Source organism: Piliocolobus tephrosceles, chromosome 9 (assembly GCF_002776525.5).
Source record: "Piliocolobus tephrosceles isolate RC106 chromosome 9, ASM277652v3, whole genome shotgun sequence".
Classification (NCBI taxonomy): Eukaryota; Metazoa; Chordata; class Mammalia; order Primates; family Cercopithecidae; genus Piliocolobus; species Piliocolobus tephrosceles.
This window is the reverse complement of record NC_045442.1, coordinates 7,701,664-7,729,477: the sequence shown is the minus strand read 5'-3', so window position 1 is coordinate 7,729,477 and position 27,814 is coordinate 7,701,664. Positions and strand designations below refer to the sequence as shown.

The window sequence follows — 27,814 nt, the reverse complement described above, 5'->3', positions numbered from 1 at the left end:
GACAACCCAGCAGGCAGGCGTTCGCGGGATGGAGAAGGTGAACCTGGGGGAACCTGAGTGACAGTGGGTGGGGACTTGTTTTTGCCTTGCTCTTCTTGTCAGCACAGTAGGACTGCATGTGCCTCTGACGGCACAAATGGAACATTTGAAGTTGAACTAGGGTTTACCGGTCTGATGAATTGTCAGCCACTAAATAAATAAACACAAGTGAGTGGCAATTAAAGCATGCATTTCACCCCAAGATTGGAAGATAAACAATAAGAGGTGGGTAACACCAACTGGCGTGAGAAGGAGGGATGGTGTGTGCTGTGGTGAGTGCTGGGAAACCTTCCAGCCGCACTGCTTGCCCTGCATCACATCTGAACCACCTGAACCTGTCGGCGACCTGGGGGTCAAGTTGCAGCTCCAGTGACTCACCTGGCAGTCTTCACAGCACAGCCCGTGTGCGCACACAGCGTCTGGCTTCAGGGTACAGGTGGTGGCATTGCAGCAGCGATTCATACATTCCTGGAGAGGGGAATGGGATTTGTTTGACGGGGTCTTAGGGAGTATGCAGTCACTGAATGCAAACATCACACCTCAAATGGCTGTGAAAAGCAAGAAAGACTAAGAGGGCCCAGCTCCTGAACTGCACACACGCCTGTTTCTGTCTGTTAGGAAAGCAAAACTTCTGCTGTTTATGAACCAACTGGGTCTACAAGTCCCTGGAAAAAGCCAGTAGCACACAAGTGCCCTCATGAAAGGTAAAGCAGTTGTGACACAGGCTGGCTGGCCGGGGACATCACTCTAGTCAGCAGTAGTACACTGGGGCTTGGTAGAGGGGTGTCCAGGTGGATCTCACTGCAATGAACTGCATCAGGATCCCTCGAGGACTTTGAAATTACCTAATCAAAAATATACATAGATGCGTACAATCTGTACTCTTCAAAAATGAACCCTTTTTGATCTAGAGAGTACTGGCAGGAAATGAAGTCAAACCAGTGGTTTCAACCACAATTCCCTGCAATCCCACCAGGGTCGTGGAGGAGACCCTTGAGCAGCCCAGGTGAGTCGTCTGGCCTGACGATTCCATCACTCAGAAAGTCAGAAATGGACATTAGGACATTATAACAACCCACTGGCCGGAAGGAGGACTCTGGGCCATGTCTATTGATTTGCAAGGGACTTAAATGGATAGATCAAGCATTAGATGCATTGTCCTCTCTGAAACAAAAGTGAGAAAAGAAACTAACTCCTTTATAATGCTGTGCTCCACAAATACCCATTGTTTCCATTTTTTTCCTAACAAAAACAAGAGATTGACATTTTTTGCTTAGTTCTCAACAAAAGGCCTGCATACATTTATCAAGTAAAGTCGTTGCACTTGAGAACATTCGAGTAACCTGGAGTTTACACATTTTAGAAGAAATGTAATTATCATAAGATAGAACAGTTCATAGATCTTTAATACTGAGTAATTTATCACTGTTCTTTTATTTTATCCAATATATGATATGCTCTGAAAAATTTCTATACTATTGCCTGGGGTGAAGCTAATCACATACTAGTTTAATAATATAATACTTTACTCCTGAAAACCATCTTTCTTGAATGGATTTATCATGAGTTTTATAAATGCAATTAATACAATTTTGTCAATAATCCAGAAGATTTATGGCAAACCTAGATACTGAAACTATATCCCATGTAAAACTCCATGAATTATGCTCTCATTTGATGTTCCATTTGCTTCTATTATACAGACTTCCAAAGTTATTAAATGTTAAATTTGCTTGAGGACTTTATAAACATCCAGAATGTATAATATATACAATAAGATAAAACTGTCAACCAGAAGTCATAGCTGTAACTTTTATGACTGTAAGAGTTTCTAACTTGTGGACTTATAATTCTAAAAGAGTTTAGGAACTTTTTTAAGAAAAAGTAGTCCATTAATTGCATTTTTAAATCAGAGTAATCAAATGCACACCAATGCTATCCTGGGCCTTATGGTCTAAATGGCTCTACGAATGACACATTTACCAAATTACAAGTTTTCTTGAAATTCCATGTTAAATCAGCCATCCTAAATCTGGGTCCTAAAATTCTTTAAGAAATATCCCCCCCCCTCTCTCAAATCACCCAATAATATAAGCAGCAGCTCACATGGAAATGCAGCCAAGCCAAATGGCTCTGACTTCAAAGGGGATGATAATGTGAGAAAGATAACTAAGTTTAAAAGATATTCACAAGCTACTGGCATCCTATTGACTTTAAACAAGGAGATAAGGCTGCTTTCCCAATCCTGTTAGCTGGAAGAATGAGTGACTTGTCAGGATTTCCTTATGTTGATATAAATCCAATGCCCTGTCCGGGAAGGCTTCAGCAATCAACCTGTCTTTAAACCACCCAGGATCTATTTCTTCTGCAGTACCATATTTCTCAGAAGAGACACATTCTTCATCTGCTGCTACATTTATTATTTTAGTCCTCAATAGAGAAGTCCAACAGAGCCAATGAATACCAAGTCTCCAAAGAAGACAGAATAATGAAAGCATTAGAGAATTCTCTGCAAAGCCCTAATTGTCATTCTCAGGTTGTAGGTAGCAGACAGATTCTTAATCACAATGAACTGGGAGAAGACTAGAAGCCATCTTCTTGTAAATAATGGAGATTATTTCTGGGAGCAAGGGAGAAGATGGTTTCCGTTGGGTGATGGCAGAAGTTTTTTGGATCCCATCCACTCCTTCCTTGATGTGGTAACGCACTGGGTCCCTCTATGGGCCAGGGAATGGCCAGGTCAATCTGATGCAAGGGCATGCAGAATAACTCCAGGGCCTGAGCACTGGGTAGTGGGATAAAGAACCTAGGTTAACAAGTCTTTTTGCCTAAAATTCTTAGGCAAAGCAGTTCAGAAACTATAAATGGGTTGTCACACTGCCAAACACAATTTGAATTTGAACCTTGAAACTATTATTTTCAAATAATAACTACTTGAAACTATTTTTTGAAAAGCAAAATAATAATAATAAAAAAACCCAAATCTAAAAGGTGAGGTAAAAGGCTCACCTGTAACTTTCAAAGAGAAAACTTTGGATGAGGGGAATATTTCAAATATCAAGAAGTTATCCTATAAAATAAGGACCTTAGCCACAGAAATACAAAGTTGGTAACTGCATGCAAGCGGAGCTTGGCTCCACAAGGAGGGAGTTTGTAATAATCAAAGCTACCCTATAATGCAACATGCCACCTGGAGGGACAGCACCCTGTCGAGCCGCATGACTCCTTCATGGAGAAAAGAGAGAGGATCAGAATATGAGTGACTGGCACATTTTAGGCACTTGAGCATTTGCCGATGTGATGGTGGTGGTAGGGATAATGATAGGGGTGGGGATGGTAGCAGTGATGCTGGTAGTGATGTGGATCTGGTGTGGCCGTGGTGGTGGCCGTAGCTGTGGAGATGGCAGTGGTTATATTAGTGGGGTGATGGTGAGGGCGGTAGTGATGATGGTTGTGGTAGTGGCAGTGATATGGTGATGATGGTCATGAGAGAAATGGTGATGCTGCTGGGTGGAGGAGGTGGTGGTGGTGATTGTGGAGATGGTAATGTTAGCAATGGTGGTCTGATTGTGGCAGTGATGTGGCTGCTGCTGGTGGCATATGGAGTAAAATGACTGCTAACAAAATCATTCCAAACCCGAGAGTTCATGGCTTCATGAACAGCTGTCAAATTTATTTAGATGAACAAACAATCATAAGAAGTTCAAATCAAAGACAAACCATTTTAAGCCAACATGGTCTCTCCTGAGAAATATGAGTAATTTAAACTAATTCATTTTTTCCTTTAAGAAATTAACAAGGCCTACAAGGAATTTCCCCTTTGCATACCCCAACCCGTGATGGTTTTAAGTTTTCCTCTGTTAATCTTGAGAAGAGTTTCTGTAACACTATAATTAGGACTTGCTCCTACACAGCAACCATTCCCTGCTCATTGTGAGCAAAATTAAACACCCCTCCAGACAATGTCATTATCATGGCTAAGTTCTGAGTTTGGCAAGGGCATAAAAACATTTGAAGAAACCACTTCGACATCACATGCCCCCTTACTCCCACCCAATACTTACACACTTCCAACATTCTTGCAGAAACTGTCAGACCAAGCTCATTCCTTCTGGTATGGAAAACCTCAGAGACTTGAAGATGGGGATACGATGAACATTCTGTTTGCCAGTTGTTTATTAGATGAACACAGGAATATACTGGATGCTCCAGAGTCTCAGCACGATTTCTTCTCTACCCTAAACTCCCTCTTTCAGAGCAGCCCTTGGAGATGCCCTTCCTAAACTCTCATTAAGTCCATCTGTGAATTTAGCTAAGTCTGCCTTGAACTTGTCTACTATTTCAGCTTGCATAAACTCTCAGGGAGGGAATCCCACATGGAGACTGCCTGCTATACAACTGCTTGCTTTGATTTATTCTAAACACAACCTCCTCCAGACTTCGAAAGGGCACCTGTTTTACCAGGAGGTCTCATGCTGTCTTCTGTCTTTCCTTCTTGAGATTATTCGGAGAGTAAAAAGTGGCTTTTATAATTTTTATATTGATTATCTTGGGCCCTATTAAAACAAGGACATTTCCTGATATTGGCTGGAAAACAGGGTTAAATAAGCCCTGTGCTAGATAAAAATGTTCCCTGCCTTCACTTATTGCTTCTGAAAGCTACAAGCATGAGAGACAGAAGCCTCAAGTTGTATATACAGAGGCGTGTGCAGCAGCAAGGCAGAATTTCAACTGGAGAGGAAGCTCTTGGTTAAAAATGAATGCTGCTTATTCAGATTCCCCTCTGGTAGCACACCTTACAAAGAGAAAGAAATGGTGCTTATTAGCTATTTGAAGCTAGAATTCCAGGGCTTTCTTCTCTGCCAAACTCAAAGCTAAACACTTTTTTATTGTTTTTGTCCTCATCTTGCTGAGAATGTTGCACCCTTCGATAGGATTATTTATCTTTTTAAATCAAGTGATCACTTATTCCATGCAATGGTTAAAATTCAAGAAAGCCACCCTAGCTCGTGGGCCTTGTTCAGGGTGGCCAGATAGGGCTCTTCCTTCCTGAGTTCTAGTACTTTCATCTGGCTGTACGGTTCCTCCAAGTCCTGTCTTCTTTGCCTAGCTGAGGATACAAGGCTTCTTGTGTCCTTGTTCTGGGGATGGTCCTTACCTCCGGCTCCCCGCAGTCACACTGCTCTCCATCTTCCACAAATCCGTTCCCACACTTCTGGCCCCCGAAAGACTCCCTGACTTCCGGCAGGTTAAAGAGGCACATCCCCATTCCTTTCTCCAGGCTGGTCTCCAGGTCCTTCCTGCTGCAACTGCTGAACACCATGGGAAATGGGTACCTGAGAAAGGAAAGCCCAGAACAGTAAGTCACAGGGCACGGAATGGCTTTGCCTGCCCTTCTTGTGCCCATAAGAAGGCACCCACTGGCCACATCCACCCAGGTGTTCATTGGTGGTCTCAATGAACAAGGCATATCAACAATCTCAGATATGCAGTGTAAAGCGAGGCACATTCAGCTCTATCCCGACATCCATTCCTGTACAGTGCCAACGTGACTGATGAAGAAGGGCGTTATCAAAAAAGAAATGATCTTTTGATGGTTTTCACATCAACAAGTTCAGGCAGAGTCTCCTGAAAGACATTATGAATAGTTCTGGGTGAAATGACGCAATGAAAAGAGAATTCTTAGGGGTTGTAGCTTGTAATACAAACATATAACAATGTTCTTGTTGGAAAGTGCAAAGAAGGAAAGAGTATGAATGATGGTATTTATTCATTCCACGCTTCCAAGGACACATGGGTCCACTGTAGGGCAGGGCCTGCTGATATTGGCATTCGGGTCTACAAAGGTCAGATCACCGTCTTCCCCCAGCACAGCTGTAAGAGAATGGAGGTGATCCAGAAATGCAGATCTTACCCTTGCCTCTAAATTCCAGGGCTACACCGGGTGTGGCAGGGTCAGCCAACTCCCCAGCAAAGCTATGCTCCCCTTCTGTGCACTAGAAGGGCTGCCCAGCCCCCGTGTACCTGGGTGGGCTGCATGACTAATTCTTGGCACTAGAACATGAGCAAAAGTGATATAGGTCACTTTTGGCTGACGGTATTTAAGCGAGTATTACTTCTTCATATCCTTTCTTTCCCCGTCTGCCAGCTGAGATTAGGGTATCCCACGGTTTTAGGAGATGGAGGAGTCAGGCATGGCATCGGGTCCTAACTCACTGTATGGAGGGAAGCCACCTGCAGCCTAGAGCCTCAGGGCCTCATACAGACGGAAAACACGCTAATATGGTAACCCACTGAGCATTTGGGGTTTGATTCCCAAAGCAGCCAGTGTTATCCAACATACACAGAGTGTCTCACTTTTTACAAATGCATTTTCCCATGTCTTGAGGCAGCAAGGATTATTAAGGTATAAGCATGCCGGAAACCCAGAAAGTTTTATTACTTAGAGAGGGGCAGGGACTGCTGTCCAGCAAACCCAAGCACCCTCTCCTGACGGAGACATTTATAAGGATGACATTAGAACTGGATCTCAATCAATTGGCCAAACCAATGCAAGCTGCTACGCTTCCCTGATGATGGTAGACCAGCGGCCACTTAATGATAGAGCTTGGCAAATTTTGAGATCATGATTTCCAGGACCGAACTGATAACACTGCACCATCCTTTCTGAGTGGTTTCCCTTTTCTTCCCCGAGTATATAAGGCGTGCTATTAGCCACAGAGTTTTAATGACCAGGTATTTATTTTTTCTTTATTTTCTGAGACTGACTGTCACTCTGTTACCCATGCTGGAGTGCAGTGGCTCACTGCAACCTCTACCTCCCGGGTTCAAGTAATTTGCCTGCCTCAGCCTCTCAAGTAGCTGGGATTACAGGCGCCCACCACCACGCCTGGCTAGTTTTTTTGTATTTTTAGTAGAGATGGGGTTTCACCATGTTGGCCAGGCTGGCCTCAAACTCCTGAGCTCAGGTGATCCACCTGCCTCAGCCTCCCAAACTGCTGAGATTACAGGCGTGAGCCACCACGCCTGGCCCTTAACTTTTAAACTTTAATTGTAGGTTCAGGGGTACATGGGCAGGTTTGTTATGTAGGTAGACTGCATGTTAATGGGGTTTGGTATACAGATTACTTCATCACCCAGGCAATAAGCATAGTTCTCCACAGGGAGTTTTCTGTTATTCTCCTTCCCCGTTGTCTGTTATTCCCTTCTTTGTGTCCATATGTACTCAGTGTTTAGCTCTCACTTATAAATGAGAACATGTAGTATTTGGTTTTCTGTTGCTGCATTAGTTTTCCCTCCAAGTGGTTTCTATCAACCTTGGGCTATTAACTCTGGAGTATATTAATAATTCTAAGATAAATTAATAAATGAAAGTGCTTCTCTGTGGATGCAAAGGCAACATACCAGGACTTACTCATAGTGTTGTAACAATCTTGAAATCTTTGTGACTTCCCCTGGCAGACAGACTGGCTATTCCTGGTATCAAAATGATACTGACTAGGTTCAAACAATGATCCACAAGAAAAATGATAATGTGTTTGCAATTTAGAAGGGTGTTATGTTGAAGTAACTGGTACATTACACAGGGACTTAAGAGCAGTTCTTCTCTTTGCAAAAAAATAAATAAATACATTTCATGCAGGTACAGATGGAAGCTTCTGTATTTGAGAGTTTTCCTAGGACGTATATGTCTCCAGGCCTGATCTAGGAGATGAAACATCATTCTCAGTCAATGATATGCAACTTAGTTCTGTGACAAACCATTATCATTTCATTCTAGAAGGGAAGTGATTTCTAGAAAATATTAGAGTTAATTAGGAAAGACCCTAGGATAAATGGTAAGTCTCAGGAACGGTTTATAGCAAGAATCACAGCAATTAAGAGAAGCTTGGAAAAGAGTGGTCTGAATTGCCCTGTTTCCCAAAGGAGCAGAGAATATCCACAGACCCCAGAGATTGGAGAGCTGAGACCAGCTCCGTTCACTAAGCTCAGACACGCCTTCCCCATCTCATTCCTTTCAAAGCAACAAACACACAAACATTGGGTTTTGGGTGGGTTTGCCATCCAAATAGGATGAATGAGAACAGTTTAAGTCCAGGATTTAAATCTCAGAATGTGTAGGAGAGGAGAACAGAACAGATCATCATTGGCAAAGATCATCATTGTGTTTTTGTGTCTGCATTGGGTGTTGTCTGTGTAGAGTGATCTGTGTAATCATATATTTCTACTTCCCTTAGCTTGTCCTTATTCTGCTGAAGGACAACCCCCAAATGTTAACAAAATTCTTCCTCATTCGGAATCATGCATACTTAAATAGTCCTTATCCAATTCACAGGTTTTCATCCTTGCTCTGAGGAACAGCATCCTGGCATTACTTCCTCAGGGGTGCCTCTGTTTTAACAGGAAAGTAGCGATGTCCTCCTCAGATGTGAAATGAGGTCTTGATGAATTCAACAACACTTAACAGATCCTTTCTCAAGGCTCCTTTCCACATGGCCTGAGCTCAGCAGCGTGCCACCTGCCTTCCAGGTCAGGACAATTCAAACTTCCAGCAACTCCTGACCACGGGATGTGGCCTGAGCTCACCAGCATGCCGCCTGCCTTCCAGGTCAGGACAAATTCAACTTCCAGCAACTCCTGACCATGGGTGACAGCTCCAGTCACGAGTAGGTGTGAGTAGCTTCTCTTCACACCAACCTGGGGTTTTTCTGACTTGCTCAGGGGACCCAGCAAGGTGAATGGGGAGTCCAGCAGCCCTTCCACAAACATTCCTGCCATTTCCTCGGACTGAGTCAGCCAATATCGCTACCATTTCCTCTATGTAATAAAGAAAAAAATGCCTCATTTATTGTTCAAGAACTTACTTTTGATCATGAATGGTGATGAGGCCAAGGAGCATTTTCTACCTGTAGGATGTCATTCCTCATCCCATCCTTTCATGATTTCTCAGCAAGGAGGCAGGTGACTATTCTTTCCAATACGATAGTTATGAACCCCATTTGGCCATTTAGAGGAAGTCAGGTTTTAGAGGAAGAAAATCAGAACAACATATCGCACATCGTTCCATTATTCCCCAAGTATTTATTCAACACCGACTAGGTGCCAGGCATTGTTCTAGGCTTTGGGGATATGGGAATGAAGAAAACAAAAAAATCTCAGCCCTCATGGAGCTTGCATTCAGTGGGGCCAAAAGATAATAGGCAAGTAAGGGAACAGAATGAGTTAGAAAGAGTAGAATTAAGGAGAAAAAAATAAAAGAGCAAGGGAAGAGGGTGTGTATTGAACTTTTAGGGACAGTGGACCTCACCAGGAAACCTCATCAGGAAGAGGGTCATTTGAGCCCCTCACCCACAGGGAAGAAGGTGTGAGTGCACCTGGGGAAAGAGCTAGTGCAAGTGTGCGCAGATGGACAGGACTGGCCTGGAGGAACTTACTCAACATTGGGAAACAGGCTCTTCTTGCAGACACACACCCAGAGAGGCAACCTCTTTTCTACGTGGCATCATTCCTGTATAGGTCAAGGTCATGCTGATAGTGAGAAGATCCCATAGAGTGTCAATACACAGGGAGCTGTGCCTCTGTATGGGCCAGGCACTGGGAATTACTGAAGGTATTTTTATTTATTTTAAATAATTTCAACTTTTATTAGCAATGAAGGGGTACATGTGCAAATTTGTTACATGGGCATATTGCATGATGCTGGGGTCTGGGGTCCTGTCACAGGTAGTGAGCATAGTACCCAATAGGTGGTTTTTCAGCCCTTGCTCTCCTCCCATCCTCCCCCATCTAATAGTCCCCAGTGTCTGTTGTTCTCATCTTTACATCTATGTCTATTCAATGTTTAGTGCCCACTTATAAGTGAGAACACATGGTATTTGATTGCTATTCTTGCATTAATTTGATTAGGATAATGGCCTCCGGCTCTATCCATGTTGCTGCAAAGGACATAGTTTCATTCTTTTGATGGCTATGTAGTATTCCATATCACGTTTTCTTTGTCCAATCCACTGTTGAAGGGCACCTAGGTTGATTCCATGTCTTTGCTATTGTGAATAGCACTATAATGAAAGTATGAGGGCATATGTCTTTTTGATAGAATGAGTTATTTTCTTTTGGATATATACACAGTAGTGGGGTTGCTGGGTCAAATGGGAGTTGTTTTAAGTTCTTCAAGAAATTGCCAAACTGCTTTCCACAGTGGCTGAACTAGTTTGCATTCCCACCAACAGTGTATAAGCATTTGCTTTTCTCCATAGCTTTGCCAGCATCTGTTATTTTTGACTTTTTAATGATCACTATTCTGACTGGTATGAGATGGTATCTCAGTGTGGTTTTGATTTGCATTTCTCTGATGATTAGTGATGTTGAACATTTTTTCATATGGTCACTTGTATATCTCCTTTTGAGAGGTGTCTGTTTATGTCCTTTGCCCATTTTTAAATTGAACTATTTGTTTTTTGCTTGTTAAGTTCCTTGTAGATTCTGGATATTAGATATTTGTCAGATGCATAGTTTGTGAATATTTTCTCCCATTCTGTAGGCTGTCTGTTGGTAATTTCTTTGGCTGTGCAGAAGCTCTTTAATTAGGTCCCACTTGTCAATTTTTGTTTATGTTGCAATTGCTTTTGGGGACTCAGCCATACATTATTTGCCAAAGCCAAAATAAAAGGCATCCAAATAGGAAAAGAAGAGGTCAAACTTTCTCTCTTTGCTGACAATATAATTCTATACATAGAAAATGCTAGAACTTCTGCCAAAAGGCTCCTGGAACTGATAAATGAATTCAGTAAAGTTTCAGGATACAAAATAAATGTACAAAAATCAGTAGCATTTCTCTACACCAATAATGTTCTAGCTGAGAACAAAATCAAGAACGCAATCCCATTTACAATAGTCACACAAAAAAGGAAATACCTAGGAATCTATCTAGCCAAGGAGAGGAAAGTTCTCTACAAGGGGAACTACAAAACACTGCTGAAAGAAATCAGAGATGACCCAAATAAACGAAAAAAATATTCCATGCTCACAGATTGGAAGAATCAACATTGTTAAGATGTCCATACTACCTAAAGCAATTTGCAGATTCAGTGCTATCCTTATCAAAATACCAATGTAATTTTTCACAGAATTCAAAGAAAAACTATCCTAAAATTCATGTGGAACCAACAAGGAGCCCAAATAACCAAAGCTATCTTAGGCAAAAAGAACAAAGCTTTGTTGTTATCTGACTTTAAACTATAAGGCTACAGTAACCAAAGCAGCATGGTAGTGGTACAAAAACAGATACATAGACCAATGGAACAGAATAGAGACCCTAGAAATAAACCCAAACACCTATAACCATTGCATCTTTGACAAAAATGGACAAAAATAAACAATGGGGAAAGGACTCCCTATTCAATAATAAATGCTACTGGGATAACTGGCTAACCATATGCAGAAAGTTGTAACTGAACCCCTACCTCTCACCATTTACAAAAATTAACTCAAGATGGATTAAAGATTTAAAGGTGTTTTTCATAAGAACTCCAAACCCTTATTCCCCCACCTTTTTATATATTCAAAGCAAACCGTTTTTTTTTTCTTTTTTTTTTTAAGCAGGCAAAGGTCTGCTCCTCATCTCTCCCTTTTTCTGCTCTAAGATAGTCTCATTTGATCAAAACACAGAACTAAGTATGGAAAACTTACAGCAAACCCAATGACCTCCCCCATATAAAAAATTTAATAAACAAAAATTACTTCAAATCTTAAGTGATAAGGGAAATTTGCCAGTAGCGAATACTAGATTCCTCTAATGGTAACACTATCCTAATCCACACATATTAGAATACTTTCTACATCCTAAGTAGCCACTAGTTACCTAGTGCCTAGAGCAAAGCAGGTGCCAATGTCTAATGGCTCAAGGAGTCAAAGAGCAGTGAGTTGGTCTGCATGAAAGATGTGCCAATGGACAACAAGTGAGGCAAGGAATCCACTCCCCAAGGTCTCAGGAATCATCGCCAGGATCTGTCAGTGCGATCGGTGATGAGACTGCTATTGCACACTTAGCCATGCCACAGAGAGGATACTGGCAAGATGCTCAGCAAGGCCAGGTGTATCACTGACTCCCCAGGTGCCGACTCTGCCTACACACTTCTGATGATGGCAGAATCCAACTTTGAGTGGCAAATTCACAACTCTCTCATTTATTCACTCACTTACGGAGCAACAGTTTTCAAGTGTCTATTACATTCAAAGCACTGAAGAGGATCCCAGTTCCAATACGACCTGAACTTGGCCCCATACTCTCCTTGCCAAGCTCCTTCCTTAAGGGAGGTGCCCACCCTCTCATCTCATTTCCTCTCCAGCCACTCTCCAAGGCCCATATAATTCCACTCCTCCAGAAATGGTCTTTGAAATCCCAAACCCCCAGAAATGTATCTTTTATGCCAAATAAATGGAATCTGAATGGAACTACAGTCCAAGGTTGTGTTAAGTTCTCGTTCCCTTCCTGTGTCACCATATTCTGGCCACATGATAAATTCCCAAGACTAGTAATTGGGTTAAAATATATACTTTTTTGGCATAACTATTTATGGAGTACCTGCTTGAAGCTACGTGATATGGTGATGCTCTCTTGTGGCAATATGTTTCTTCTTTTATACTTTTTTTTTTGAATTTAAAATTTTGAAACAATCCAATGAAACCGTTATGATTATCTCCATGTGCAAATGAGGTGAAGGGATTTGAGAGTTCACAGTTAGGGGATGGCAGTACTGGATTTGACCAATTCTTATGATTCCATGTTCAGGTACTAAAAACCATTTTCTTCATTACCAGTGCAAGTTCAGCACTGGATGACCAGCAGTGAATGCTGAAACACAGAAGGTGATTGACTAACCCTCAATGTACCGATTTAAACACAGGGGACAAATCCTGCTGTGATTCCCACATATGCCTGGACCAGTGGTTCTCAAAGTGTGCTCCCAGGACAAGCAGCACTAGGAACTTTCTAGAAAGGCACATTCTCAGGCCCCACTCAGACCTTCTAAGTCAGAGTAACTCAGGGTAGGGGCCTAGAAACCTGTATTTTAATAAGCTCTGCAGATGATTTGCTAAATTGATGTCGAATTTACACAACACAAAATTCATCCTTTAAGTCACTTCAAAGTATATAATCCAATGTTTTTTTTCCCGCACATTCACCATGTTGTGTAACCATCACTACTATCTAACCGTAGAACTTTCCCCCACCCTCAAACAAACCCCACATCCATGAAGCCTTCATTCTTGATTCTCCTTTTCCCCTCTTCAGCCCCTGCCAACCACGAATCTGCTTTCTGTCTCTACAGACTCGCCTGTTCTGTTCATTTCATGTAAGCGGAATCCTACACCATGTGGCCTTTTGTATTTGGCTCCTTTCCCTTAGAATAGCGTTCTCAAGGTTCATCCACAAGGTAGCATGCATCAGAACTTCATTCCTTTTTATGGCTGCATGATATTCCATTGTAAGTGAGACCATACCACAGTTTGCTATCTGCTCATCCGTTAATGGTCCGGGTGATTTTGATGCCCATTAGAGTCTGGAAACAACTTACCTAGATTTTAAATTCAAATGTTGTTGTACCTATTTGTGTCGTAACAATAAAAAATGCAATCTAGACTCACCATGGGCCACCTGTCATATCCTAAAAAATCATTATGTTTTGCTTTCTTGTCTTATCTTCTAAGAAAAGCCCAATGTATAGCATTTTGAAAACCTGATCTGATTTTAGGCATGTGCTAAAAATCCCAAGAGTATCTGTCTTATAAACAAAATGCGTATCAGAAATGAATTTTCAAGTGTCTGGAAGTGTTACGTTAAATTGACTAATGCTCATACTGCACAGTAGTTAAGGTGTAGGAAAGGTTCTGGTTGTGAACAGAGTGCTGTTTCCCTTCCACTTGCTTCCAAATCCAAAGTATGGTTATTGTGCCTCCTTTGTGCTTGTATTTTTCTTATTTAATAGCTGTATTCCCTGGAGCATCCACGGAAAGAACATTGACTTGGGTCCGGCAGTTGCTCATGACATCAGAGAACTCATACAGCCCCTCGTCTGTGGTTAAAAAGACAAGCCTCAGTTTCTTCTACAGCTTTTGGCAAGCTCATCACAACATACCTTTTAACATGTCTAATCCATTAGCCCAAATGTGCCAGGACAGCAGCTCATTGAAGTGACATATAGCAGAGATAGACTGGTGCAAAGCAATAAAACCGGAGAATTACTCAGGAAAGAAGCCCTTTAGCACGACACTCTCCCTTGGCATGAGAATGCGTTAAAATGGTCATACCTGGGGCCCAGGAAGAAAAAGTGCCGCTTTCAGCTCAGAGGCAGAGAATTTATCTCCAAAGCCACGGCAGGGTGACTGTAGCCCCTGCTAGGATGTGACCTCTTTTGTTAGCCTTGCTTTCCTTTTTCTCGAATATTTAACTACCAGGGACACTTGGGGCAAGTTGACCATGTTGAATGCAAGGTTAAAAATAAAAAGAGGATGAAACAGAACAGCTGGGTGATTTGGGGGAAAAACACCACTTTTAAAAAGAGGAATGCCACTTACAGCTCCCCACCATAAAGGCAGACACGGCTTCATATTTTAGCCATCACAAAGCTGCCAAGTTAAACATTATTAGGGGTTACTTTTACTTTGAAAAATCTGCAGTCAGAAGGTTCTTTTCTTGTAGAAGCCCATTGTGCGTCTCACTGCTGTATTCTTGGGGGTGAATCACACTAGGCCAATTTATCAACCTTGACAGTAGAAGTCGGGAGTCATCTGCCTTGCAAAAGCTCTCTGGGTATGATTCGGAGACAACTGCTTTTCTTGCTAGAAATTAGGCATCTAGAGAAAGCAGCTATAATCAGGCTGGATTCAGGGGGGCTGCAGGTCATGGTCCCGCTGCTTCCTGTGACTCTGCGGCCTCATTAATAAACACGCACTGAGTCTAGGTTCCCCAGCGCCAAGCTCAGGGGCTGACATCTATCTGAGTGCTGACGGCAGGAAAGGAGTGGAAGTGACCGAGGAAGAAGGACGGAACAGCCGGGCAGCGGCTGAGAGCAGCTTGGAGCTGACACAACTGTGTGACAGGAAAAGCCAAAGTTTCAGGGAACTGGGGACGGGAATACATCCAGATTTTTCAGTTTAAACTGATTGGGGGGGAAAAAACAAAACAAAACAGCACAAAAAAACCACCTCATTGCGTCCACAGCTGATAAATGATTAGAAGGCAAAGGGCTAACTGGTTTCGGAAAATATGTTGCTGACATTCTGCTTCCCACTGGTTTCTTTCTGCACACCGAAATGGGAGTTGTTTTTTTCCTGACAGCAGACGCCACAAATTCAGCAGGCCCAGGAGGCCCTTTACCTGGGCGTGTGGAGAGAAGTCAAGTCGGAAACCTCCGTCTGAGCACCCCGTCTATCCGTACCTCACTGAGCCTCCGTTTTCACATCTATAAAATAGGGATGACAACTACCTCATTGCACTGAAGTGCAGGATAAACGAGCTTCAGACAAAAGGATGAAAGTCTGGTTAACTGCCAAGCACTGTGAAATGCCAGCTCCCAGTACTGACAGGCAGAAGGGGTGCCTTTCTTTCTCCCGTTGAGAGTGACCCTGACTGTGAATCCCCCCATATAGGACAGTGCTTAAGACCATTTCCCATATGGTGTAGAATGTATTACTTGTAGCCAAAATATAGCATGCTTTACACTGTAAAACCACAAATACAAGTACATTTGAGAGCAAAATGATTCAGGAGGCGAAGGGAGGAGCAAACAGTTAAAGATCATTCCCTCCGTTTAATACATAAATGGTGTCAAACAAGCAAAAGAGCCTGTCCCGTTTCGGAAGGACCAGTTTTTCTTTAGCTCAACAAGAGTATGTAGTTAGGAGCACAACTGAGCAACCCACAAACAAAACAAAAACGCCCTTTAGATGGCTGTTACCTGCTATGCGGCTCTGGTTGTTTTCAGTTCCTGAAAGCTTTTTCTGGCCCTTTTCCTAAAGCACATTTCACATGATCTCACCCCACATCTTCTGTCCATTTTTTGGCCACAGCCAAGGCCAGGCACTGAGCTCAGAGTGAGATGTGGCCACAAATTATGGGATTCATTCTCCGGAGAAGACAATCTAATGACTTTTTATTTTTATTTTTTGATATGGAGTTTCGCTCTGTAGCCCAGGTTGGAGTGCAGTGGCGCAATCTCGGCCCAAGTAACTTCCGCCTCCCAGGTTCAAGCGATTCTCCTGCCTCAGCTTCCTGAGTAGCTGGAATTACAGGTGTGCGGCTAATTTTTTTGTATTTTTAGTAGAGATGGGGTTTCACCATGTTGGCCAAGCTGGTCTCAAATTCCTGACCTCAGGTGATCCATCCACCTCAGCCTCCCAAAGTGCTGGGATTACAGGCGTGAGCCACCACGCCGGCCACATCTTTTATCATTCATTCCATGACTAGCTTGCTGAGCTTTTCCAAAAACAACTTAGTAATTCTTAGTAGTTCACAGCCAGTTCTACTTATTCCTAGTCCCTTGAGGAGCATAAGCCCAACACAAACGCCCTCTTCTCTTCCCAGGTGAGAGCGAGTTCCTCTTACAGTATGAGGGGCAGGGAGCCTCAGCATGGGGAATGGACGTTGCTTGAACAAGCTGCAAACCAAAAATTCTAGGGCCATTTTCAGGAAAATCTTCAGGTCTTTCCCCAGTTATGCCCAGGAATAAAAACTTTCAATCACCACATACAGAATTTATGTGCAATCGAGTAGCATGCCTGGTAGGCCAGGGCAGTGGCGTTTGTACTCACAGGTGACCGGCCTCATGTTCAGTGCCGTGGCAGGCCTGCCATGGATGCGAGGTCATCTCGTTTTAGGGGCTTTTTACTCCATCCTGCCTGGAGCGGGGCTGGATAGGAGCCACCATTTGTTTAGTGAACCCCTACTGGGGACGAGGAGCCTGGCAGACATTCTCTGACACCTTTGGGAGCCAATTATGACTCCTATTTTAGGGATGAGGAAACTGAGTGTAGGCAGCTTGGGTTCCTTGTCAGGACCCCGCAGTTCCTGCATGGAGGCTGAAAGCACAGATCTCTGACTGGAAGGCCTGTGTTCTTCCCACTCAACCATACCGTCTGGAGGGCTATCAGGAGGCCTCCAAGAGCAGCTTCCAGGAGCTGCCCCAGGGCAGGGCCTCTGGGCAGCCTCAAGCATGACCCAGCACATGTGGCTATGCCGGCAGCTGTAGTATCCATGGGCTGGGAGAGGCAGCTGCCCTGATACCTCGGGGCTCCCTGGAGCCAGATGTAAACAGAAGGAACCCCAAGGGCCTACACTTCCTTCCAGGTGCACCTTAGAGCACTTCCCTAAAGGTCTTTGGCATAACAGAAGACAAAGGCCAGGTCTTGGGATTTATCCAGCTCACCTGAGGTGATACCTGGGCCAGACCGTGCACACCTGAGGAGGGCTGCGAGCCCGTTCAGACCCTAATGAGCTGCAGGCAGGGGAAATAGGTGCCCCGCCTCAAAAGCCTCATGAGTCCTCGTGGTGTGATGGCAGAGGGAACTGGGCCTGAGTCAGCCCACTCTGCCTGCCCAGCGGTGCACAGGGACACAGCACTGAGCACACAGGCTCAAACGATAGAACAGAACTGAGGTTGAAGCTAATGGGGCAATCCATCCTCACGTCCACTCCAGAAACAGAAAGTGACTGCCTTATAACTGGACACTGACCCAGTGGGCCAACCAGATGGACCACAGAAAGCTAAGAAAACCACCAGGCCAGGAGCAAATGATCAGAAATATCCTTAGTAGGCTATTTCCATCGTTAATAGCAAACACGTGGGCCCCAGAATACAGCCATCTGCAGCACATTATAATTCATGGTCTTAACTTGTGAACTTTGACCTCTGCTCCTCCTCCCTGAAACCAATTAAAGTGCAAATAGAATATCCCAGAATTTTTAATAAAGACACCAGCTGAGCTCTGGTCAGTTGAGACATGTACAGGAAGCTTCTGGATGTTACCAGAAAGTGGACTTTTCACTTCTGAGCTATGATGGCTATTTCTTCCTGAACCAAGTCCTGAAAGGCCAAGAACCCAGGGCCACGGGACACAGTGTCTACATTAAAAGGACCTCAGCCCATCAGGGGCCATGTATCAGACGAGTTACTCAGCTTCATTGCAAGAAATGACTGCTGACTTTGTGTGGGGGTTGTTGGGGGACCAGACTCTCATAGACATGGACAGATGCAGTGGTTAATAAGGGACAGTGGGCATGTCTGAAATGATGCCACCCTTTCTTCCTATCCCAGTAGGCAGACCTGCACAGAATACGCTAGTTCTTTCTGCTGACTTAGCAAGTCTGTAACAGGCTAGAGGCTTCTAATCAAATATGATAGAAAAAGCAGTCACGGTAGATATCTTCAAGCCTGCCACCAGGGTTGAAGTCTACGTGTGCCCAGTTCTTGCCCCATTGAGCAACTGACACCAAAGTTACCACCAGGGCAATGTGGAACTCAAGAACGAGAAAAAGCTGTCCCTCTCAACCCTCACCATCCCCATGCCTGAGAGCCAAAGGCTCACAGGTACCCGGTGAAAGGCCAAAGAATGGATCAGGAGCCTGAGGCTGCAGGCTGAGATCCAGAATGACCCTGACCACCTGTGGGCCCTCTGACCTTCCTGAGCCTCAGTTTGCTTACCTGTAAAATGGAGATGATGGTATTTGTTCTTTATTTTTAGGGCTGTGGCAATGAAGGGAGATGCCAAAGATCTTTGTCAACCAGAGAGTGGTTCTACAAAGTCTTATGCTCACAACTGCTTTTAGATTTGAAATTTTTGATCTCTCTCCTCCCACTTGAGCTAAATTAAGCAAAGGCTTTCAGGGGAAGTCCCTGCTGGAAAGCCTCTACTGTTTGAAATTGTTCCCCTCACCCAGGTCTCCACGGATTATGTACACAAAAGCAGTGGACTCCGCCTCCTATTTATCTGGGTTTACTCTGCTCTATTTTGTTTTTATTTTCTTCTATTTATTGTGTGTATTATTGCAAACTATTGTAAATTCATTGTAGAATAATGTGGAATAAACAAAAAATGAAAATGCTGCTGCTGCAATTGCTAGATTTAGTACAAAAGACAGTGGCCTCAGTGGGTTCTCCCCAGAGATTTTGCCATTACACAGATGGGGAAGAGAAAACCACACTCTGCACTTATCTAATTGTGTTGTACTCACCATCCCTCTCTCCATCCATCCACCCAGCCAACGTCTATCCATCTGTCCATTGTACCATCTATCTCTCCATTATCCATCCATTTCCACCTACCCATTATCCATTCATCCACCTATCCATCTACCTATCATCGATTTATCCATCTACCCATCCTTCCTTCTTTCCATGCATCCTTCTGTCCATCCGTCTGTCCATCCATCCATCCATCATTCCACCCACCCATTATCCATTCATTCACTGACCCAATTACCTATCATCTATTTATCCTTCCTTCCTTCCTTCCTTCCTTCCAACCATCCATCCATCATCCACCCACCCACCCACTCATGGATCCTTTCAGTCAAGAAGTATTCATTGAGCTCTACTATATGCCAGGCACTGTTCTAGGTGCTGGGGATTCAGCAATAAACAAAACACAAATTCCTGACCTCGTGGAGCTGAAAATGAGTCCTTTTGGATATTGTCTGTTGTAGAGAAGTCCAGAAATTACCCTTTACCCCACACTGTGGCCTCTGTGCCTAGGGAGAGGAAGAAGCCATGGGGATAAGTGTGTGGGAGGGGGATTGCAGGATTGGCAGGATTTCAGCTGAAATGCTTTCACACATGCTCTACAACAAATAAAATGCTGGGTTAACGAGCCAGTGACAGGAAAGCGTTCTCTGCTGTTGGAACATAAATTGAAGGAGGTTTGCAGAATTAAATGGCTTAAAAATGTGGCTACCTCCCACCTCCCAGAGGTTGCACAGGGACATTGCTCTGTACTGAGGCGGCTTCAGTTCTCACATAAAGCCCAAATGTGTTCACGGCCACTTCCATGTGTCAAACACACTGGGAAGCCACTTGACTTGATTCCTGGGGCTTCTACTTAGGTCGGTCTGGAAAAATGCAAGCAGTTCATTTAATATTCTGAGCTCCAGTAATATGGGTATAGTTGGCTGGGTGTGGTGGCTCACGCCTGTAATCCCAGCACTTTGGGAGGCTGAGGCAGGTGGATCACTTGAGGCCAGGAGTTTGAGACCAGCCTGGCCAACATGGTAAAACCCCATCTCCACTAAAAATACAAAGAATCAGCCGGGTGTGGTGGTGCATGCCTGTAATCCCAGTTATTTGGGAGGCTGAGGAACAAGAATCATTTGAACCCGGGAGGCAGAGGTTGCAGTGAGCCGAGATGGCCCCAGTGCACTCCAGCCAGGGTGAGACTCTGTCTCAAAAAAAAAAAAAAATATATATATATATATATATACACACACACACACACACACATACACACACACATATACATATATATACATATTTTAGATATATATATATAATAAAATAAAATAGGTATAGTCATGCCCATCTCACTAAGTTCATCCATGGGCCAGGTGCGTGGCTCACGCCTGTATCCCAGCACTTTGGGAGGCCAAGGCTCACAGATCACTTGAGGTCAGGAGTTCCAGACCAGCCTGGCCAACATGGTGAAACCCTGTCTCTACTAAAACACAAAAATTAGCTGGGTGTGGTAGCATTAACCTGTAGTCCCAGCTACTCGGGAGGCTGAGGCAGGAGAATTGCTTGAACTGGGGAGGCGGAGGTTGCAGTGAGCCAAGATCGTGCCATTGTATTCCAGCCTAGGTGACAGAGCGAGACTCAGTCTTAAAACAATAAAATTAAATTTAAAAAGTTCATCAATGAAAGAGGACACCAAGAATGCAATCCTCCAGGGTCAACGTCAGTTTGTCTGCGTTCATTCCCCTAAACTGGATATTCAAGGATCAGTGGCCATGCAGAATCAACCTCCCAAGCTTGACCTCTATTTTGTGTACAGCTTAACGGGGAGGACAATTCTACCTTGGGCTGCAGCTTTTCATATTCTAACGGCATTAATTGCAGACAAATTCCTTCATTTTCCAGTGAGCAATAGCTAATTACATGGAGAAGAAACAAGAACAGGGTCTATATCGTTGCGTCCTTCTTGAACTGTTTTCAAGAATCCCTCCTGCCTGTTCATTTTTCCCTGTGATAATGTCGGGGTACAGCTGGCTCCATTACTCTGGCCGAGTAATTACATTGATTCTACCGAGTAATGTTTTCATCTTACCAGAGTTCCTCATTCTGTAGTTGTTCCTCCTTTTTTCTCTCTCTCTGGATAAAATTTCCATTTTTTCACCTAACACTTTGAGGAAGGAAATGAAGATTTTCTTAAACTTTTCATCGAGAAAAAAAATTATCACTCTCAAATGAAGAGTTGAGATGGGAAAATAATTCCATCTTGGTAAAATTCCAGCATGGCAAATGTATTTCATAATCTCCAACAGTACCCAAAGTTCGAGGGAGAATTCTAATGATATGTATTGTACACTGATTTTCAGGAAAGCTAGTTCTACAAAGAGTGTGGACTTTCCCGCTACATTGAATTTCTGTCAATTCCTACCACTTCCAAAGCCCTTGGAGGATTTTTTTTTTTCACTGAAAACTGCAGTTCATTTTACCCTCTTAAAACACCTTTTCAGGCAGAAATCTCTTCCAAGAGAAATCCAGTTTTCCCACAGTATGAGGTAGGAATTTTCAGGGAGTGGTCTACCCAGCCTGCATTTAATTCTTCTGAGATCCGTTTAGACCGGACTCTATTCCAGAATATCTTCTCTGCCCGTTGCCTCTTCCAACCTTTGCTCCCTCTTTGCAATAAATTATTGGTTGCTTTTTAAAAGATGTGAAATGGTATTATGGTTATAGATTTTTCTCTTTGTCTTTTAGAGGCCCACACTGAAATAACTTCTAGAAGATGCTTGATACCCAGGATTGTGTAAGCAGATCTGATGAGGTGCCCTGCAGCGAGGTCCCTGAAGTCAAGGATCCTGCTCGTGTTTCTGTGCCCCCTCCGAATCTGCTCCCCAGGATCTGGCTTATGGAGGGTGCACAGTAAATACTAGTTGAGTAAATGAGTGGCTTTGCTTTGACTGGTGGCCAGCTGCTTGTCTGTTGACCTCATTTCCTGTAGCAAGCTTGTCCTGAGTCAGGGGCTGCTGTCTTCTCTGCTGTCATTAGAGAAGGCTGAGGCTGGGCACGGTCACTCACACCTGTATTCCTAGCACTATGGGAGGCCGAGGCAGGCGGATCACTTGAGATCAGGAGTTCAAGACCAGCCTGGCCAACATGATGAAACCCCATCTCTATTAAAAATACAAACAAAAAACAATTAGCTGGGCATGGTGGTGTGTGCCTGTAATCCCAGCTACTCGGGAGGCTGAGGTGGGAGGATTGCTTGAACCTGGGAGGCAGAGGTTGCAATAAGCCGAGATTGTGTCACTGCACACTCCAGCCTGGGTGACAGGGAAAGACTCCATCTAAAAAGAATAAAAGAAAAAAAAAAAGAGAGAAAGCTGACCTGGGTAGAGGCTACCTAGACCTGGGGCCACATCTGTTTATGTTCCATGTCCAGGCAGGTGTGCCACGAATGTGTCCTGAATGGAATTCAGCGGAATCGAATGGGCCAATTATACATGCTTGTGGGGAAGTAGGATGGCAACGCATTCTCCTTCAATGTGGTTATTTGATTTGGGTGTAGACTGCAGAAGGTCTGACCTCAGCTTAATGTGAATGATTTGCACCCCAGGAGAGCAGGGGGTAACCCTCACTTGCTTATTTTCTCATCCTACATTATCCTACATGCACCACACAAACACGCTGCTCCCCTCCCCCAACTCCTAGCTGGCAGCTGGGGCCATGCTCATCAGTTGAAGCCGTTTGCCAGTATAGACTATAGACCCAGCAAAACCCAGACAGGCCCAAACTCCTGATTTCAGCATCCACGTGGCAACTGTGGCAACAATTCTTTTCAGATACACACAAAGAAAATTTGAATGTGCTTTTTGGTGGCTCTCTGACATAGAATCCTTAAAGGATGCTCACTATAGAAAAAGGAAAAAGAAATCTCAAACCAAAAGAAAGATTTTACATCCAGTGTACAGGGCTGGAGAGGGGAGTGTGGAGCGTGGCGTGATGAGGACCTAGTGTGCTAGTGAAGGACCCTTCCTTTTGCTCGTTTCCAAATGCCTATGAATTACACTGAAATTAAACTAGAATTCATATAGTAATATAACTTGTTCTTCTACAGGAAGCCTCCCTCTTCTTTGTACAGACAGAAAACCCCTTAACTTGGCAAACTACAATATCTCAGAGGCTGCATGGTCTCCTTAAAAATGAAGAAACTTTAAAAGATGAATCAGATCATATTCCTGTCTTGCCTGAAAAGCTTCAATGATGTCCCGCTGCTCTGCAGATAAGAATCCACGTTCCTGCTCTGGCCAGCTGGGCTTTGCTGGCTCTGGTTCCTCCATTTCTACCCAGCATCACTCCCCTCCAGCCCCCCACAGCCCCAAGGCTCCTGGCAGCAAGGTGTCCCCACAGTGCCCATGCGCCCATGGTCCCCTGCATCCGAACTCCCTTCCTTCCATGCTTTGCAGGCTCTCCATCCCTGTCTTCCTTTTGGCCTCCTCCAAACCCCCACTTAAAGTGGGCTCCCCCAGCCCATGTTTCCTCTCTTTGTCCTCTTCCTTTGCTTTCTTCACAGTACTCCTTCCAACCTGCAATTTATTACTTTTATTTTTTTAGTTTTAAAATAGAGACAGGGTCTTGCTATGTTGCCCAGGCTGGTCTTGAACTCCTGGCCTCAAGCAATCCTCCTGCCTCGGCCTCCCGAAGTGCTGAGATTACAGGTGTGAACCACCGCACCTGGCCCAAACTGCAAGTTTTAAATTTTCTATTTTTCAACTGTTTTCACCACTAGAACACCAGTTACATGAGGGCAAGAAACATGCTTGTCCTGTTCACAGCTGTGTCCCTAACACCTGTCAGTGTGGAACAGTGGCAGGTACTAGGTGAATATGACTTGCAGATTCACCTGCCCCACCTGAGGAGATGGCCCTATTCCTCCAACTCTCATTTAACAGAAAACTTTCTGCAAAAAAAAAAAAAAAAAAAGGAATCTGTAAGAGTAATTTTTTGAATGTTAATATTGCCTTTTTTCCTACTCTAGGAAGTGACATTTACTATTTATGGTAAATATTCTTTGCTATGAGTATTCAAATCATTCACAATTTTCTTACTGCTATAAATGCAGCATACGTAACCCTCACCTCCCTAAGACCAAGGACTCCAAGTTCAATAATGGATAAACTCAACTGAGTTAAACTCCCACATGAATCCCCAGATACTGCTTTTGCCAAAGAGTCACTTCCAAGACAGGTCTTAAATGTTCAGAGACATAAAACACACACTCACACACACTTAAAGCCTTGCAGTAATTAATGATACAATCCATAAGGAACCCCCTCCAACCATCCCTGCAATGTGCAACTGAAGTCACGTAAGACTCAAGTTGAAATAGGACTCTATCCTCGTATTTACAGGCCTCAGGTCCCATGTGTCAGTGATAGCAGTTGGTTAATGTTTTCAGAGTTAGAATTTTGGAATGTTTTGATAAAGAATAAACAAGGTATATGAGGGGATATACTTTTCGCCTTTAAGCCATCTACAATACTTGGTTCTTTTTGATTCTGAGATGTTAATATCATTAAAGCAGTTACTGATTTGTCTCTGAATCACCTTTGGAGCTGAGACTGAATTTAACTGACATCCCCAAGCCTCCATCAGTGGTGGGAGGAGGAAGACAGAGGCAGGCTGGTGTTTGGATGTGGGCCAGTTTAAAATGAGCCATCACACAGAAACTGTGGACATGCTGCTGAGTGACTGCTAAGGGCACTGGGAGTCTTTCCAGCAATGATGAGTAGGAATTCTGAAAAAAGCCTTTAACTTTTTGATAATTCCAACATCCCTGTAAGCTAAGTAATAATATACCACCTTTGTGGAATGATTTACAATTTAAAGACATGTGATCTCATTGAGTCCATTCTCCTACTCTCTCGGAGACACTATGAGGTAAGAGAACCACCACTTTGAGATAATACTGGAGCAGCCGGGAAATCTCCACCACGGGTGATGGATGACTGAGGGTTGACTGGGCCGCTCGACCTCCCCCTCACTGTGGGCTTTTGTGATTAATTCACCTACTTGCTTAGGAAGTTGCTTTCCATCTGAGAAAATTAAAAACACCACTCTCTGGACAGGAATGTGGGATCATAAATGAGAAGCAAACAGAAAAGATTTACACAAAAGCACAAGCTCAGCAAAAGAGAAAACTCAGAAATTGCTAATATGGTATAAATCAAATAAAGGCTATTAGCAAACCCCTGGTAAGGGGGAAAAAAGCCTTTTAAATGATTTGCTGAGCTCTTAACAATACCATTTCTACCTATGGTGTTTGAATATCTCCAGGGCAATCTGACTTGCATTCTTCAGCACTGCCATGAAGACTTTCCAATTGGAAAGGATTTAGATAAAACCATATAGAGTGCCAGAAAATATACCTTGCTATTGTGCCTTCAGAATTAAATAATTTTTAGAGCTGTAGAGTCTTCCTCATCTACGCATTCCTCCCCACAAACACAGGGGTCAAAAATATTTGTTTAATATGTGAACAAGTGGGTGGAGAGACAGATGGAAAGAAAGGAGGAAGGAAGGGTGGATGGATGGATGGTTGGATGGATGAATACCAACTCACTCATCTTACTGATGAGGAATGTAAGAGCCAGGGGGTTACTAATCTGCCTACATTATTTTAAAATGGTGTGAGAATTGGGACAACCAGATCTCTTCAAGTCCAGTGTTCTTGATCTAGATTTTCCTGTCTTCCATTGGTTTCTCAATAATTAAAAAACACTAACAATATTAACAATATGATCTTCTTAGTCATGGGAAACCATTGCTGGAGGCCCATAGGCTAATGTATTTGTGCCCATTTGATGATCAGGGAAATTAGACAGAGAGTGTATTTTCTATGGCTATGAGTTCATCAGGGGGGAGAAAACACGAAGGCCACTCAATTGCACGTCAGTCTCCTGCCAAACTCACTCTCTGAAAGTCACCCAGTGTGTGGCCCAGCATCGCGATCAGGGCTTGTGAAATGTTAGAAACAGAAGGCATCTACAGGTCCTTGGCCCAACCTTATACCCTAAAAAGGAAATCCTTGCTCCAAATGTCCAGCAAACAATTATTGTGCCTCCGCTCAGACACCTTCAGTGACTTAGGAACATATTACTTTTTAGGGTGGCCTCCCTTTTGGAGAGACACATTTGTTAGTATCTTGAGTTTTGCAATATTTCAGTTCCTATTGGGTGGTACTTTCACTTTGTGTACAGATCCTTGGTTTCTGTCATTACACACTCACAGAGCCACTTCCTCAACGAAGACTTGGTGACTCCCTTGAATTATGCTTCAGAGGGGATCACGAGCAGAAAGATGCCCCTGAAGGCTCTGAGCAAATGGGGGTGATGAACATGAAGAGTCAGTCACTTGCTGTGAGAAGATGCCTCCTGATGGCTCACATGAAATGACAATACCCTGATGAGCTGTGTGGTTCTGTCCAGTCCTTGTTTCAAGGGCAACTCAATGCCCTACAAACGATTTCCCAGGAGGCCCACAAGGCTATTGCTTGAAAAAGCACAGACACATTCTTTAAAAATTCCTCCCTCTATTGGGTCCTTTAAACTGCATTCGCAGGTATCCCCTCACACCATGCTTGTCCCCTGGCCAGCAAGTCTTCAGAGAGATGAGTCATAGGGCTGCTCAGAGCACTTGCCTCTCGCCCCAGTGTCTCCTTTCAGGAAACCCAGAGAGCAAGCTTGGGCTGGAATGTTCCATGAAAGTCAGTGTTTATAAGGTTTCAAGGTATAAGAAAGAAGATAGCATTGTATCCAGCACATGCTTCCCCTTACTATTGAGAATCTTCTTAAACTAGCACAAAGTTCTAGTTTGGGATAGGCTCTTTAGAGATATAAGAACACATCTGAATCTCTAATCAGTCTAATCATCTAATCTCTAATCCAAGGTGTATCTGTTTCCACTTCATTTGAACACTCCAAATAATGGAACTGTCTTGCTCTTTTCTGGTTGAGCCAAGTCGGGAGAGTCAGGAAAGCATTAAATAAGGAAGAGCATCATAATTTACCAAAGCAGAGAAATCATTTCATTTAAACCTCTAAGATCTGGTAAGGTGATATGATGTCAGAGGCAGAGACACCACAAACCCCCAAGCTACTGACTTCAGAGACACCCTAGGGCCAACCCCGGGGAAAGAAACACCTTCTACCCAGCACCCTCTAAAGACATGCGGCCCATCTCCACTCTGCCCAGTGAGTTTACATGTGGCCCATCTCCACTCTGCCCAGGCTTTCAGATGGCTGGCTTCTGGGACTGCCTGGCAGCTGGAGCCGTAGGCTCAAATGAAAAACACTTGCTGGGACAGGAAGATAATTAGCGATTTCTAAACACAGACAGCATCCATCCCCACCATTCCTCAAGGAAGAGGTCAGCCCTCACACCATGTAGCATTGCCATCTGGCTGCCCATGGCTCTCTGGAGTAGCACAGGCCACTCTTGCTACTTGGGAAGGAATTACTTTTTGGAAGCTTCCCTGGGTGCTCTGACCAGAAAACCAGGGACTC

General features: G+C 43.8%; 1 protein-coding gene across 5 annotated transcripts in view; it reads right to left on the bottom strand.

The window, feature by feature from the left end:
• ADAM12 (ADAM metallopeptidase domain 12) overlaps window positions 1-27,814 on the bottom strand; it is a 370,747-nt gene that overhangs the window by 54,120 nt on the left and 288,813 nt on the right. For all 5 annotated transcript variants that reach the window (XM_023224458.3, XM_023224459.3, XM_023224460.3 and 2 more), the window contains exons 12-13: window positions 5,198-5,375; window positions 418-507 (exon numbers count right to left, since the gene is read on the bottom strand). In XM_023224458.3, coding sequence (XP_023080226.2) covers window positions 418-507; window positions 5,198-5,375 — 268 coding nt within the window. The remainder of the gene's footprint in view (window positions 1-417; window positions 508-5,197; window positions 5,376-27,814) is intronic.